The sequence below is a fragment of the Equus quagga genome, chromosome 5, assembly GCF_021613505.1.
Source record: "Equus quagga isolate Etosha38 chromosome 5, UCLA_HA_Equagga_1.0, whole genome shotgun sequence".
NCBI classification, from domain to species: Eukaryota; Metazoa; Chordata; class Mammalia; order Perissodactyla; family Equidae; genus Equus; species Equus quagga.
In genome coordinates, this window is record NC_060271.1 from 39,929,251 (window position 1) to 39,944,853 (window position 15,603).

At 57.4% G+C, this 15,603-nt stretch overlaps 1 protein-coding gene across 2 annotated transcripts; it reads right to left on the reverse strand.

The window, feature by feature from the left end:
* Nucleotides 1-1,746: 1,746 nt before the first annotated feature.
* On the reverse strand, nt 1,747-15,063 carry AGTRAP (angiotensin II receptor associated protein). 2 transcript variants are annotated; one of them, XM_046660018.1, is made up of 5 exons: nt 14,931-15,063; nt 7,326-7,360; nt 4,890-4,995; nt 3,881-4,076; nt 1,747-2,467 (listed from the first exon to the last, which is right to left on the reverse strand). In XM_046660018.1, the coding sequence occupies exons 1-5, from the start codon at nt 14,955-14,957 to the stop codon at nt 2,352-2,354; spliced, it is 480 nt and encodes a 159-aa protein (XP_046515974.1). In that variant the 5' UTR covers nt 14,958-15,063; the 3' UTR covers nt 1,747-2,351. The 2 variants fall into 2 exon arrangements, with proteins under 2 accessions (XP_046515974.1, XP_046515975.1); XM_046660019.1 differs by having other exon boundaries at nt 3,902-4,076; nt 14,931-15,041.
* Nucleotides 15,064-15,603: the final 540 nt, after the last annotated feature.

Genomic DNA, 15,603 nt, shown 5'->3' on the forward strand with positions numbered 1-15,603 from the left:
TTAGCAGCTCTCCCTCACGAGACCTGCCATGTGGGTGTGGGAAGGGGCGGCCGCACAGGTGGTCCTCACTGATTCTATGCGCCTCTGCAGGCCCTCTCCTTGCAGGATGGTGCTCGGGCTCCTGGCGCCACTTTGCCTGCACGGTCAGGGCGCCGGAGGAGCCTGGAAGTTTAAGTCATCCTCAGCCCTGGAGCAGCCCTCGGCCAACGAGCAAGAAAGCCCAGCTCCCTTGCTCTGCACCGAGTCACACGCATTGTCTCAGGGTCTGCTTCTGGGGAACGCACTTAAGACAGGAGCCTTCCTCGGGGCCGTCCTGGAAGATCCGGTCAGACTTGGGGCTCTGGGGCTACGAGGAACCGGGGTCTCTGAATAGACTCTCCCCGCTGCTTGGCACAGGCTCTGTTATCTGTCCCCCCACTGCCCTCCCCCCATCGCTCATTTCCTTTGGAAATGTGACATGTTCACGACACAGATGCAGCACACATGCCTTCCACGTGCCAGGAACTTGACTTCTAGTCCCATCCCCTCAGGCCACGCCCCTCCCTGCCACACCACCGCAACCCTGACCTCGACATGTGCCCTTCTAGGCCACACTTCTGCGTGGTCCCACATCTACACCCCAGAATAATCTATGGTATCGCTGTGAGGTTTTAAAATTTACACTAAAGCTCTCATGTTGCACTTGCCATTCTGCAATCTGTTTTGTTCACATTTGGGGGGACGAACATCGACAGAAATAAGTCTGGTTTGCTCCCTTGAACTGCTACACAGTATCCCACAGAATGGATGTACCACGGCTTATCTGTCCGCCCCTTCTCCCAGTGAGGCCGTCTCCAGCTTTCCCCAGCTGCGGCCGCTCAGCATCCCTTGGCCCCAGAGCACGAGTCCCCACCCAGAGGCCCGTGTTCCCTTCTCTCTGGGCTCTTGTCTTCTGACAGAGGACTCTCACTGTCTGTTCCCCGAGAGCCGGCCCCGGAGTTCCCGTCTGCGGCCCCAGGCCCTTGGCCACTCGTGGCAGGTGCTTGGCCTCTTTGGATGGATAGAAACGGGAGCATGGTGGGGGCTCTGCATTAGGCCTTGACCTCTTAGTGCCGAGGACAAGCCAGGATGGCCCGGGAAAGCCCAGACACCTGGGCCCCAGTGGCCAATGCCCATCCCAGTCAAAGTGGGCTGCCCTGGCCATGGGACCCTTGGAGCTTCCGGACACACGTCAGTCCCAGTCATCAGCTCTGATGCCAGGACACAGGGCCTGCCAGAAAGAGGTCGCCCCTCACCTCCTGACCAGCATCATCACAGGCTCAAGGAGCAAGCCCACTAACAACTTTGCAGTCATTTACAGACCCTCCCTTGGGACAGACACAGTACCTTTCATTTGCATCATTAACCTCTGGCAGGCATTGGACCTTTTCCAGAAGACACTGAGGTCAGAGAGGTTAAGTTGCCCAAGGGCACACAGCCAGCCAGCAGCAGGGCAGGATTCAAACAATATCCGAGTTGTCTGATTCAGAGAAACAGACACCCATCGGCCACACTGAACAGTGCCCTCCTCTGCTGGGGCCTCAGCCAGGCCAGAGCTGGGCGCAGGGCAGGCCCAGCTGGTCATGAGCTGCTGCTTCCTCCTGCCACGACAGAACAGACAGCTAAGCCCAGGTGCCCTGGGGACACGCAGGAGAAATCTTCCCAGGAACGGCAGGTCCGGGCCCCAGCCCGGCCGGGAAATTAAACAGACCTCCAAACACAGCCAGCTGCAGAATCCCCCACACTTTAATGTCACGGCTCTGAGAGGGGCAGCTGGAGGCCGTGGTGGTCTCAGGTGCCACAGATTCCTCCTGCCTCCAGCCGCAGGCTCCCCACGTACCAAGTGGCCAGGCAGTGAGAAGCACGGGGACCTCACCCCCATGCTGACTGCTCGCAGGGCTGAGCATGACCCGAAGCTCTCGGAGCTTCTGTGGGAAGGCTTGACACTGTGAGGGAAGCCTGGGCAGCAGGCATCGCTGAGGGCTACAGGCTCTGTTGGCTCAGCTGGGGCCTGCACGGAGCAGCTAAGGGTGGAGGTGAGGAGAGCGAGCGGGGTTCCCAGCCTGGAACTGGTGGGGTACCTGGAAGGGCGGGGAGGCCTGGGGGAGCTGGGGACGGTATGCACAGGGCCTCCTGGCCCCTCAGGGCACTTGATTCAGGCAACACCTGAGATGGGGAACAGGACAGCACATTCCATGCAGGTCCAGGAAACGGGGGTCAGGAGCACCCCTGGAATACCATCCAAGGCACAAGGAAGGCGATGCAGCCCAGGCCTCACCCATAGTTTGTCACACTGGCCCCTGGGCTTGGGGCAGGGGCAAGCGGGGCTGCCTTCAGTACCCTTGGGAGGCGTGACCTCTGCCCTCCAGGCTGGCAAAGGGCTCCGTGGGTGCCTCTGGTGAGTCAATCGTCTGGTAGGCGCTGCGCTCCTGTGAAGGTCTGAGGAAACCTGGGGGGCGGGGAGATGAGAGAAAGAAAAAATGAGGGAGGAGGACTCAGGACGTTTCACGGAGTCCAAACCAAGATCCACCCCACCCCCACCAGGCAGGCCAGAGCTGGGCATCCTGCACCCAGGACGGTGACGGCGGCAGCAGGCCCAGGCACCGAGCCTTCGTTCAACCCATCCGTGACCCTACAGAGCAGGTATCTTTATTGTCCCCACTTTACAGACGAGGAAACTGAGGGGCACAGAGGTGAACTGACTTGCCTGAGACCGCACAGCCCTAAGCCCAGGACACGAGGACTCAAACCCAGGCAGCACGACCCCAAAGCCAGGGCCCTTAGCTGCTAGGCCTCCATGTGCCCCCCGAGCAGTGTGTGCCCAGGAATCTGGACCCCTGGCTCCCCTCTAGCCCCTCTCCCAGGCTGAGTGGACGCTGTGTCACTGTGCCCAGAAGGCCCTGAGCCTGGCAGTCATGGAGCCCTGAGAGCTGGGGCTGGGCTGTGAGGCAGGTGGCAGGACTCTAAGTGCTCACTCTCCTGCTGTCCCTACACTGCACATCTGTCCTGGGATCCTGGACAAGCCCCACGGGCTCTGGGACTCAGTCTCCTCATCTGTCCAATGGGAGGAATGTCACTGGCTTGCCCTCCCCCAGGGCCAGGTCCGGGCCACTCTGGGCCTCTCTTCTCAGGAGTGAAAGGGAGAGGATGGCGCCCCGCCTCACCCCACTTCTCTCAGAGAGACAGGAGAATGTGTGTCAGAGAGTGGAAAGATGGCGCGGCCCCCAGGGGAAGGGGCGCAGCTCAGAGAGGGCCTGGGAGGAGGCGGGGGGGGGGGGGGGGGGGGCTCAGGCGAGAGGGCAGGTTAGCAGGGAAAGTCCCCACAGTTCAACACTGTCTTCGGCCAAGGCCCACAGCCCATGCCAGCACCAGCTCTCCCTCGGCCACCCAGACCCCACAAGGCAGGAGAGAGGAGCTCCAGGGATGGGGCTGGCGAGAGCTGAGAGGAGAAGCTGGCCCTGCAGGTGCCTGCCAGCCTCAGGCTGCGGACTGCCCCAAGCTGCCTGTGGATCACACCCCCAGTGGCACCTGTGCTTGTGCTGGGACGGGAGCTTGGTGGCTACCCCCAACCCTGCCCATAGCCTGATGCCAGGAAAAGGTCACACCAAGCTGGGACAGCCAGGGGACCCCTGGGCTCCTGTAGCAGAGACCAGAAGCTTGCAGACCTTGTGGCCTGGCACTCAGCGCCCATGCCATGGCCCTCTCTGCACCTGGAGCCCTCATCCCACAGGGTGAGGCCGGCTCACTGGGTGGGGCTGTGGGTCAGACAAGGCAGAGACACAGGAGACATGGGAGGATGTCAGTGCCAGCACCTGGCCAGCGAGAGGGGAGTGGGGGAGCCGGCCGGAGGTGGTGGCCTCACCAGTGTGCGACAGGAGCTCACCCCCACGCTCCCGGTACATGTGGTAGACGAGGCAGCAGGAGAACGGCTTGAGGAGCAGGCTGAGGATGGCCATGCCAGCGCCAAAGCGCCCCGTGTCCGTGAGACCAGCCGTAGGGTAGAAGATGCTGATGTGGACGATGTCCAGGAAGACGGTGGCCACCAAGCCACCGAGAAACTGCAAGACAGGCAAGCACAGGGCCCAGGGTCCACCACATGTCATCGGAGTTTATGAGTGCACTGCTGCCCCGTCACGTCCCCTTGGCTCCCCCACCACATATGCCAGAGCAGAAGCTCCATCTGGGTCCTCCTGTCTCCTCAGGGTTTGCTGGAAGACAGACCAAGCAAGCAGGGAGGACTGTGTGGATGAGACGCTGACTGGGGACTGTAGGACAGGGAGCGGGGACGTGAGCCCTCACCCCCCCGACCTCCCCCATTACCCTGGAGGCCAGGACAGAGCACAAGACTTGGTTCCAGAACCTCCGAGATGGAAGGTTCCTGGGAGTTCACCCAAACCATCTCCGCCGCCAAGGAAATTCCCGTTCAGTTGTGCTGAGAGGCTGCAGCTAGAGCGCTCGCTCCCCTCGGGGCTTAGTGGGTGTCAGGAAGCCCCCCCGTGGAAGAATCCAGCAAGGCCGTGTCCACTCGGACCTCACAACGTAATGGAGCTCCGTCTTCACGGTCTCCCGGCAACATCCCTCACACGACAGGGCTCCCCGTTCTCGGGGAGGGGGCTGATCTAGGGCACTGGTGGGACCCCCTCCCATCTTCCTTGGGGAAGACCTTGCAAATAAGCCACCCAGGCAAGCAGAGAAGCAGGCCAGGCTAGCGGAGACAGGTGGGCTGGTAGCCTCGGTGGCTTATTTACAAGGCTTTAGAAGATGGAACATGGGGGCTCAAGAGAGACAAGATGGGGATGGGCAAGAGAAGCACAGGGTGGGGGCCCCGGATCACCCTGAAGCCAGTTGCCCGTGCTGCTTCCCCCGCTCACCATACTTATGGCGTCGACGGAGTCCCGCTGAGCCACGGCCCACACGCCTAAGGCCAGGATGGTGAAGTTGGCCCAGGCATAGGAGCCCTGAAACACGATGCAGCCCCTGCGGGAAGAGGCACCTGAGTCAAGTCAAGAGGTGACGGCCCCACGGGTGCTCACCCCCTCCCACAGGGCTCAGGGTCCCCCTGAGAATAGGCCACGGTCCGCCAGGTCACAGGGCCATGTTCTCCTCCTCGGCTGTGAGCCAGAAATGTCAGCAAATCTCACTGGCTCTACTTCCCAAACAGATCCTGAACCTGGCCGCATCCTTCCAGGTCCACACCAGCATCCTCTCCTGCCAGGATTTATCAGCACAGCCTCTCCCCACTGGTCTCCTTCCTGCCACTCCTGACCCCTGCAGGCCATTCTCTGAATAGCAACCAGTAATGTACACCAGCCGATGTCAGGCTTCTGCTAAAAACCCTCCCACTTGGAATAAAATGCAGATTCTTCGCCACAGCCTAAGGGGGCCCTGTGGGGTCTGGCCCTCAATGCAGCCCCCCAACCTCTCAGCCACTGCCCGTGCTGTTCCCTCTGCCCTGAACACTTGGCCTGTTTTGTCATTTAAGTCTCAGCTCAAATGTTAACTCTGAGACTCGTTTCCCGACCGCCCAATTTCAAGCACTGCCTCGTCACTTTTGAACACAACGCCCACCCTATTTTACTATTTTATTTTTTAGAGTATTGCTACTAACTTATGTTTACTTATATGTTTGTTAATAAAAATAATAGTTACATCAGTGAAAAGAATAGTTAACACAGAGCCCTTATTAGTGTCTGACACAGTTCTAAGTGCTTTAAATGGACTCATTTATGTGCATTTGTGCTAACGACTGTAGGAAGGAGGCACTATTATTATCCTCATTTTACAGATGAGGAAACTGAGGCACAGAGAGGTCAAGTAACTTGCCCAGGGTCACACAGCTGCTAAGTGGCAGAGCTGGGATTTGAACCTAGGCAGTCTGGCTCCAGAGGCCATGCTCTTACCCACCATAGCCACTGGGCCTGGACTGCCCCAGCACGCAGTGGGGTGCTTCTCAAGTTCAAATGACATTCACTGGAGCGTAGCGCACAGGAAACATGTGCAAAGCAGTGAAGTGCAGAGACCAAGCAGGCTGAACAGCCTTTGAATAAGTAACCTCATTCTCTGGTTTTAAGAAAGCAAGTGCTGGGGCCCCAGCCCAGACTCACCAGCTCAGAATCCTGGGGAGTGGGACTGAGAAATCTGTATTTTGACCTTGCTCCTCAAGGTCATTAACCATGATTACCACAGTTCACATTATTCACAACTGTCCACATGTGCACCGCACTTCAAAGTCGGCAAAACGCACATGTCACTCAGTGGCTTCCAGTCTTGGTTTGGCAGAGAGCTCTCCCCAGAAGCTCGACAGAAGGAACAGACGGGAACAACGGAAGCAGCCCTGCCCGGCCAGTGCCCTCGGCCGCAGGCCCCGGGGAGTGCCTGCAGAGCACCCACGCTTCTCCCTCCTGCTCCTCAGGGCCATGCCCTCCTCACACCCACTTTACAGATGGGAACCGAGGCCCTGAGCAGTGGAGTCACTTGCCTTGGGTGACCCAGATGGAGCACACAGAGCCGGGATCTGATCAGGGTCTGTCTGCATCCCGAGTCTGCGTCCACGCAGGGAGTGTGATGTAAGAGGGAGGGTCCAGCCCTGAGCAAGTGACCTCACCCGTGTCTCGGGTTCATGGTGCGTCTACTTGCCGAGCTGCCGAGCTAACCCACAGAGGTGCTGAGCCTGGCGGGGGGCCGCTGGACACCCTCAGCACAGGTCAGTGCTTATTAGTTTCTAAAGTCACGCTTTCACCTTCCAGTGACCTTACAAAGTAAGTGGGAGGGTCAGTAATGCTCTCGTTTTACAGATGAGAAAATGACTCAGGGAGCTGAAGTGACTCGCTCAAGACCACAGACACACAGAGCTCTATCTGGCGTCCACCCCCCGCTGCTCAGGGAACCCAGCCGAGTGTGCGCACCTAGCCCCCTGGCTTCAGCACCCCAGACCTCCCAGATGCAAAGGTCTTGGAGAAGAAGCAGAGTCATGCCAGCCCCTGAAAGGGCTTGGGCAGAGCCTGGAGGAGGATCTGAGCTGGCGGCATTGCCGAGGGCCGCGGCCTCCCCTAGGATGAGGGCTCGAAACTCACAGGAGGCAGTGATGGCAAAGCCCTCTGGGAACTGCCTGACCCTCCGACATTCTCGGGACGTGGGGAGCTGGATGATGATACTCTTGATGAACTTGCCATTTAGTCTTAGAACTGGCCGGAGGACAAGTGGACAAGACCCCAGGGGACACATGGACACAGACCCTGGGGAGACATGTGGACCCAGATCCCAGGAGACAGGTGGACACAGAACCAGACACCCATGGAGTCACTCACCAGGTCGTCAGCAGCCAGTGAACCAGGAGGATGGCCTGTGGCACAGAACGGGGGGAGAGGAAGAAGAGATCGGTGAGTGCGGCCACCGCAGTGGGGAACCGTGGGGCAGGAAAGCTTTCAGAGCCAGAAACACAGGAGGTCCCCGCCTAGCATCTAAGGGGGCTTCATAGATGTCTGCTGAAGAGAAACAGTGACAGTGAGTGAACCAGAGGTGGAGGAGGAGGAATGGCACAGGCCAGGCCGGGGACGCTGCCACGTCACCCCTCCCCGCGGGCAGCTGACACCCACACCCCTTCCTGCTTCCAGAGGCTGGAGGCTCCTTTGGGGAACCCAGAATCTATCTGCTCTGGAATCAGAGGAGGCCCATGGGAAATGGCTGGCGGGGGGTTCAGGGGCTCAAACAAGGCTGATGTCTTGGGACACTGGGGCTGGGGTGCTGTGCGGAGACCGGAGGGGACAAGGGGGCCTGGAGGGACTGCATCCTAAGTGCACCAGGGGAAGCCACCCGACCTTTTTCTGCAGGCAGGTGACGTGTATGATTTAGGTCAAGGAAAAAAAAAATCCCTCTGGCTTTTTCTAGATTTCTGCAATAGTCTACCCTTCTCGTTGCCCTCTATGCCCTTGACATAACACCCTCTTGACTGGAACTAGTCTCCAGTCCCGGTAATCCAAAGGGCCCTGCTCGGAGAGCAAGCAGAGAAGGCAGGCGCCGATGCTCAGGGAAGGAGGCGGCTGCCAGCCCAAGCCCCTTCTCAAGAGGAGGGAGCCCCAGAGCTGGTGCTAAAGGGTCTGCAGAGATCAGCCAGGCAAAGGGCAGGGAGAGCGAGGTGTTCCAGAGCGGCCCGGAAGCCCAGGCGGGGAGGAGGAGGGGGCGTGGCAAAGGCTGAGGCTGGGGGTGGCTGAGACTGCGGGGAGGTGGGGGGGGATCAGGAGCCCCAAGTCAGGAGCTTCCGTGGGGCCTGGTGGTCGATGGGTGCTCCTGAAGGAGTTTACTCAGGGGACTGAGGGGCCAAGGTGGGAGAGGGGGATGCCAAGAGCCTTGGGTGGGGCCGTGTGCCAGGCCCAGAGGGCAGGGGTGGGCACAGCAAGGATCTGCAGGGAAAGGGCCAGCTTCCGGTCTGGTGAAAGGACAGAAGGAGAGGCTGCTGCCCGCAATAAAGAACTCTGGCTGAGGAGATAGAGCACTTCTGGAAGAGCTACCATTCACTGCACACCTACTATGTGCCGGGCCCTGTATCTAACACCTCACACGACCTCTGGGCCTCCCCACGGCCTCGGGAACAGATACCATTACTATTCCCATTTTACAGATGAGAAAACCAGGCTCGGAGGTAAAGTAAGTTGATCAAGATTCCACCGATGGCAAGCGGCAAAACTCGAATTAAATTGTCTGACTCCAGAGCCTGCGCCCCAGCCCTCGCCCTGGAGGCACGGCCTTCAGCTGGAGGGGGGCTACGGGGGCTTGGGACAAATGGGTATGTTTTCCACATGTGGGGCACAAGAAATCCGGAGCAGATGGTGGAGACTCCACCTGCGCCCCAGCGCCCCATGGGAGTGAACCAAAGGGGTCCGGCTCCACAGCCCCCAAGGATGTCCTCTTCCCCCCATAGAAGACTAAGAAAATGACTCTGTAAGGACCGGCGCGCCCCACTCCACGGAGGTCCCGAGACTCTGGAAAAGCCGAGTCTACAGGACGGGAGGCCGGCTCTAGGGGCCCCCCACCTTCTTCATCACTGAGCACGTCCCCCGTGTCGGGCACCATCCTAAGTCCCCTCGGTGTGAAGGCATCCCCTCCTCACAGTGCTCCGAGGTACCACTGCCCCCACTTAACCTGGAGAAGACCGAAGCCCGGAGGTACGTCACTCGCCCAAGGTGCCTGGGCGGGTGTGCCCTCCCATTACGAACGGGGGAATCTGAGGCAGAGGAGGCTTAGTCTTCCACGGGTTTCTTTTCCCAGAGGCTTAAGAGAAGTGAGCCAATGGCGCTAAGTTTCTTAAACGGTTTAGGCGGCATCGCTGGCACCTGCTGCCCGCCCACCGTGCGGACGCGGCGCCGCGCTCCCCTCAGAACTCACATGAGTGGAGACACTGGCCAATCAGACAATGGCCTCAGGAACGGGATGCAGCGAGGGAGGGGATTCCGAAGGACGGGTACAGAAGGGAAGGGACCCTACTTCCACAACAGGGAGGGGGGTGGGCTGGTTACCCGGCTTCTCTGATGGAGCGACCTTGAAGCCAAGATGAAAGTGGTGAGCAGGGGCCTAACCAGGGAGAGAGGAGAGACGAGAATTTGAGGCAGAAGGCATAGCACCTGCAAAGGCTCTGTGGCAGAAGGCAGCATAGAACATTCTGGAAACTGAAAAGAAGCCAATGTGGCTGGAGTGGAAGGAAGAGGAGGGTGGAGGAGGGACAGGAAGCTGGAGGGTGGGTGGCGCTGGGCCTGGGTGGGTATGAGGAAGAATTCTGATCTCTATCTTGAGAGCAAACTACCGTCCCCTCTCACAGGAAACCCTGACCACAGAGGAGAAGGGACCTGCCAGAGGCCACGCCGCATGGCCAGCCACAGGGGTCCTGGTGTCAGCCTTGAGACTAAGAGAAGACACGGAGGAAGGAGGGCATGGGAGGCAGCTCACACCACCCCTGCCTCCTGAAGATCAACCCTGAACCCTCCCCACTGTGGGCTTCTCTTTCAGAAAGTCTGCACAGCCAAGGCTCTGTCCCGCCCCCGGACCAGGCACATGACAGGCTTTTAACCCACAGCGCTGCCTGGCCCGCAGAGCCCGGCTTTCTTATGGAAAGACAAAAGGCAGCTGGTCGGCATGGAAGGCCGGGGAAGTGACTCTGTGTAACCTGTGAGACAAAGATTTCTTGTGGAGCCGGAAAAGCCTGCAATACAGAGTGAGCACCTGGCCAAGGTGCAAACCCTGCCGTCTCTTTTGGGAAGAAAAGAGTATGACCTGGAAATACTGCAGATCCTCAAAGACATACAGTCCCCTCTGTGTGGCATCACTTCGTTTTATAAATATTTAAGAAACTGAGCACCATTTGACCACTTCTCTTAAGCCCCTGGGAAAAGAAACCCATGGAAGACTAAGTGTCCTCTGCCTCAGTTTCTCCATTTTGTAATGGGAGGGCACACCCACCTGGCCAGGAAAGGTCTAATATCCAGGAAAGCTCCAACAAGAAACCCAGCCAAACTGGCCCTGCCCTTCCCAACAGCCCTGGGAGGAGGGAACGGTGACGCATGTCAGCACAAGAGAACCGTCTGCCGGCTCTGGGGAGGTTTCCAGTAACCAAGGGCACACCTGGGATTCTCAGGTGCCGCCAGAGAGAGGGAGGAACAGGGCAGGGACCTGAGCTAATCGGGGGAGGGAGGAACCAGGATCTGAGGATGTGCCTGGGCAGCCTGACCTTTCCAGCTGGAAAGAGGAAAGCAGGACCTGAGCTCCTGGACTCTTCATACAGTGCTCGGCCCGTGTGGTGGGGGGCAGGGGGTCAAGGGGGCGCATCCAGTCAGCGTCCAATGTGTCAGAAGACTGGGAGAGGGGAGGGGAGGGCCAGTGGGCTAAGGCAGCAGGGGGTCGCAGGATGCTGGATTAGGGGGCAGGAGACCCAGGTTCTGGTCCCTTTCATGTCCTTTTGTGTCTGAGCCCCAGGCTCCCTCTCTGTGATATGGAGGCAGCACCCATCACCCACACATCCCACGGGGGTGCCGTAACCACAGACAGGCCTCTGACAGTCACTGTATGCATCCACTTAACAACCGCAAATTTTTTTTTTTTTTTTTTAAAGATTGGCACCTGAGCTAATAACTGTTGCCAATCTTCCTTTTTTTTTCCTGCTTTTTCTCCCCAAATCCCCCCAGTACATAGTAGTATATTTTAGTTGTGGGTCCTTCTAGTTGTGGCATGTGGGACGCCGTCTCAGCGGGGCCTGATGAGCAGTGCCACGTCTGTACCCAGGATCTGAACCAGCGAAACCCTGGGCCGCCAAAGCGGAGCGAGCGAACTTAACCACTTGGCCACGGGGCCGGCCCCAACAACCACAAGTTCTTGTGTGGGACAGGCATCCTGCAACAGCTCCAACAACAGCCGCTCCTGCTGCTGAGGAGGACCTGCCTGCCACGTGTCTACACGGCCCTGAACACTCGGCTCACATCATCCTTGCCACCGTTTTACTTCTGAAGAAACTGAGGCTGTGAAAGATTAATTGTCCCAAACGGTAATGCTTATAAACAAGACAGCCCAGATGCATATCTCAGACTCAGTCTACCTGGTCGGGGTTTTTATGCTAACCAAAATGTAATGCTACACCACCCCCTTAGACCACAGGATCCTCCTCTTTTCACCCTAGAAGGCAGGGTCTATTTTTATCCTCTTTCTACAGTGAGAAAACTGATACTCAGAGAGGTTAAGAAACCTGCTCAAGGTCACACAGCTAATAAGTAGCAAAGCCTGGCCTTGAATGCAGCTTGTCTGGCCCCAAGGCCCGTGCTCTACCCTCTGTGCTCCACTGTGAGGATCTGGAATAGCAAGGGCGGGGTGGATGGAAATGAGGTTTAACCCGGAGAAGTGATGCCTGAGGGGCATTGAGGGGTTGTGTGGACCAGGACTTAGACCCTTTGTTGGGGGCTGGGAGGGGACCTTCCCAGACAGGTGGTGGACAGACCTAAGGTGAACATACAGATCAGTACACAGAACATATTCCTACCAGTCCTGTGCAAACACTCGGTGACCTTTTACAGGAGGTAGGAAGGTCCCCAAGAGGGGGCTGAGGCTAAGGGAGACCAGTCAGAAATGCCACAGAAGAGACGCAGTTTCAGGCAGCGGCTAACTGTATGGGGACTGGAGCCAAACACATGGATCTGATCCTCTTCCATGACCTAGAAGCTGTGTGACCTTGGGAAGCCACCTGACCTCTCAGAACACTGCTTGCTCTTCTGTACAATAGGGACACTCCTGTCCGTGTCACAGGGCTGTTGTGTGGATCCAGTGGGGCAGGGAAGTGGACAGGTGCGTGGAACACTCAACACCGTGCCTGCCAGGGAGTCAGCCCTCGGCGCACTGTCCTCGTTACTATGGTCAGGAAGGTGGCTCTCCCAGTTCTTAACTCTAATGCTCCATGACCCCCTGGACCCTCCTACCATGAGCCTTTTTCACAAGACCTCATGAACCCAAGGAAGTCCTTTCTAAGCTTGTCACGATGTCATTCCCGCAACTTAGGACTTGCCTCCTGGAGGGGCTCAGTTAGGGACTGCCCTTTGTGCAAAGGGCCTGGGGCAGCTGTTTCTTCTCACCTGGCACCACTGCCCACTCTGGCTTGGCTGGGCACAAGCAGGCATTCAGTCAACGCCCAAGGAATGTATGACATGAGGGAGTGGGTGGGAGCCCAGGGCGACAGAGTGCATTTTCCCAGCTCCCAAGGGGCTCTGACCTCAGAATATCCAACTCAAGTGTCTATGAGCAAGCAGTCAACAGCTGCCCTCCTAGGGTGGCCAGATCGAACGACAACAAAAATACAGAACAGAGCCAGCCCTGATGGCCTAGTGGTTAAAGTTTGGGGCTCACCAGTTCGGGGGCCCCGGGTTCACTTCCTGGTCATGGAACCACACCCTTGACCCGTCTGTCAGTTGCCACGCTATGGTGGCGGCTCACATAGAACTAGAAGGACTTACAACTTGAACATACAACTATGTGCTAGGGCTTTGGGTAGGAGGGGAAAAAAATGCATTCTTTAAAAAGAAAAAAATACAGAACATCCAGTTAATTTTGAATTTCAGATAATGAATAATTTGTTACTTATGTCCTAAATATTGCCTGGGATATCTTTATACTTAAAAATTACTCCTTGTTGATCTGTAACTCAAATTCAACTGGCGGTCCTGTATGTTACCTGGCAATCCTAGCCCCTCAGGGCCTCCCAGCACTTACTCATTTCTGACGGGGAGCAGCTAAGAGCCTTGGAGACATGGGGGTCCTATTGCCCAAGTCAAGGGAGGGACCAGCCGTTTCATCCTGGGCACTGAAAGCCAGCACAGCTCACACCTGTGGCTGGCAACGCCCATAAAGCTGCTCTAAACAGACTAAGCCCTCCCATTGGACATAAAGTGTCGAGGCAGAAGTCAACCCTAACTAACTGTTGGCCAGGAAAGGACAAGGCTTTGAAATCTGACCCCGGTGGGTTCAAAGCCTGACTCTGCCACTTAATCCCTGTGGGACCTTGGCAAGTTACTGACTTGATCTGAGCCGAAGTTTGCTCATCTGTAAAAAGATGACAATATCAGCTTTCTCAGGAGGCTGTCGTGATGAGATAAATAACCTGGCACACCACAGACGCCCCACGATGAGGGTTCTCTGCCCTCTCAACTCCTGCAGCTCCGTTCCTCACCTCATTCCCTCTTAGCAAAATCTCTAATCAGAGAAAAAGGCAGTGGGCATTAACCCTACACTGCCTGGAACAGAGTGAGTATGAATAACACAAATCTCAGTGGTCCTCACGTAAATTCTTCCCAGCTAAATGTTCGACCCAAGCCCGGTGCCTTATCTCCAGCCGATTTTTCCCCCAGCTGTTAACTGGAAGCTTCAAGAGGTTTGCTGAAGCAAGTCGGATTAAGGGAAATCTCCCAGGTGAGGTCATAGCGCAGACCATGTTTAACATCCAAATATGGATGATGTGTTGTTTTGTAGTCATTCTCTCTTTGGTTCCTTTCGTACCTGACACCACGGGTGCTAAAAGCTTTGTCACTCCTGAGTAAAAGGGCATTCCTGGTTATGGTCTCGAAAGAGCCTGCAGCGAGACCCAAGATGGCAGGTTTGGTCCAAGGTTCACAGCTTTCTGGCCAAAGCTGAAGGCCCCAGCCCCCCTGTGCCAAACAGAGGGCAGAAGCACAGGGGGGCTGGGGGTGGCGGGGAGAAAAAGAAGAACAGCTTCTGGCATCTTGACAGCTAAGAAATCAGCTCAGGAAATGAAGACATCTCAGGAAGCCCCGCAGTGTTGTCCGAAGTGCACAAAGTTGGGGTTTTCTGCTTTTAAGTAACTTCTATTGGAGTTTGTGTATGCTAGGAAATAACGACGCTATATTTATAAACTTTAGAAATCCACTTGTCTGGGAACATCTGATTTTCTTAACCAGACTTAGCACACACAGGAGGCTACCGGGGCGGTGCTGGGAGTCCAGGTGGAAGATCTAGCCCCTCTGTCTGGGAGGAGGGGAGGTGTCCCGCCTCGAAGCCCCACCTCCGGCTCTCAGTGCCTCCCACCTCGCCTTCCTCCCGCTCCAGGGGAATTCTGGGCGCAGAGGCCAAAGCGATCCTCGGGGGCCGGGCGCTCCCAAGTGGAGGGGTCTGTCCTCGGGAAGGGGCGGCCCTCTCCGTCCCCTACCGCCTCCAGGACCCTCTCGGTCTTCCCAGCTGGCCCTTTCCTGGATCTCTCTACATGCTATGGTCTTTCTGCCCGCCTCCTTCTCACCTTTCTTTCCAGACTCTCGGTCCTCTCGCCTCTAAAATCCTTCTTTAAAAGGCCAAACGCCCAACACACTCCCAGAGACCCGCCCCGCGCCCGCCCGCCTCTGGCGTGGCCGCCCCCGCCCCGCCCCACCCGTCGCCACCTTCAAGTTCACCGCGGGCAGCTCCATCGCGACCAAGACGGAGGGCACCTGCGCGACAGCCGCGGCGGCTCCTGGGCTCCGAACTTGGGAAACAAACTTGTCCGGCCCCGCCCCGCCCCGCCCGCAGCCGCAGCTCCAGCTCCAACCCCAGCTCAACTCCGGCCCACGTGAAGCGGGTCACGTGACCCAGGCCCGGTTGCTAGGAGACGGCGTCGGTCTGCTGGCGTCTTCCTGCCGGCTCAGTAGCAGCTGCCCAGGCAGTTCCAGGGGCGGGTGGAGAACGATCAGGATTTCTGCCGCAAACGGCGCGATGTCTTGCTGGGTTAATATCCCAGCAGGTGGACTGATGGGACCACGTGTATCCAGGAGATCTGGGGGGAGCGTCCAGGTGCAAACTGCCGATGGGGCAACAGCTGATGTCTCATTCCCTGGGGCATCCTCTCTCCTTCCGAGTGTTAAAGTGGAGACATTTACAATACCTACCTCATGGGATCCTTGTGCAGATAAATGAACTGATTCATGTTGATGAGAAAAAATTATTCTGACACTGGTTAAAACGGTAAGGAAGAGTTTATTCAAGAATATTGCAATTGGGATATTGCAAGAGGGGAGAGAGGTCAAGTTCAGCTCCAAGAAGACAGCAAGAACAAGTGGAGATTTCTAGCCAAGCAGC

Coding starts and splice junctions, on each gene's coding strand:
- AGTRAP (XM_046660018.1), bottom strand. CDS start 14,957: ATGGAGCTGCCCGCGGTGAACTTGAAG. Junction 4,996..7,325: donor CACTGGCTGCTGACGACCTG/GTGAGTGACTCC, acceptor CTCTTCCCGCAG/GGGCTGCATCGTGTTTCAGG. Junction 4,077..4,889: donor CCGTCGACGCCATAAGTATG/GTGAGCGGGGGA, acceptor CCTGTCTTGCAG/TTTCTCGGTGGCTTGGTGGC.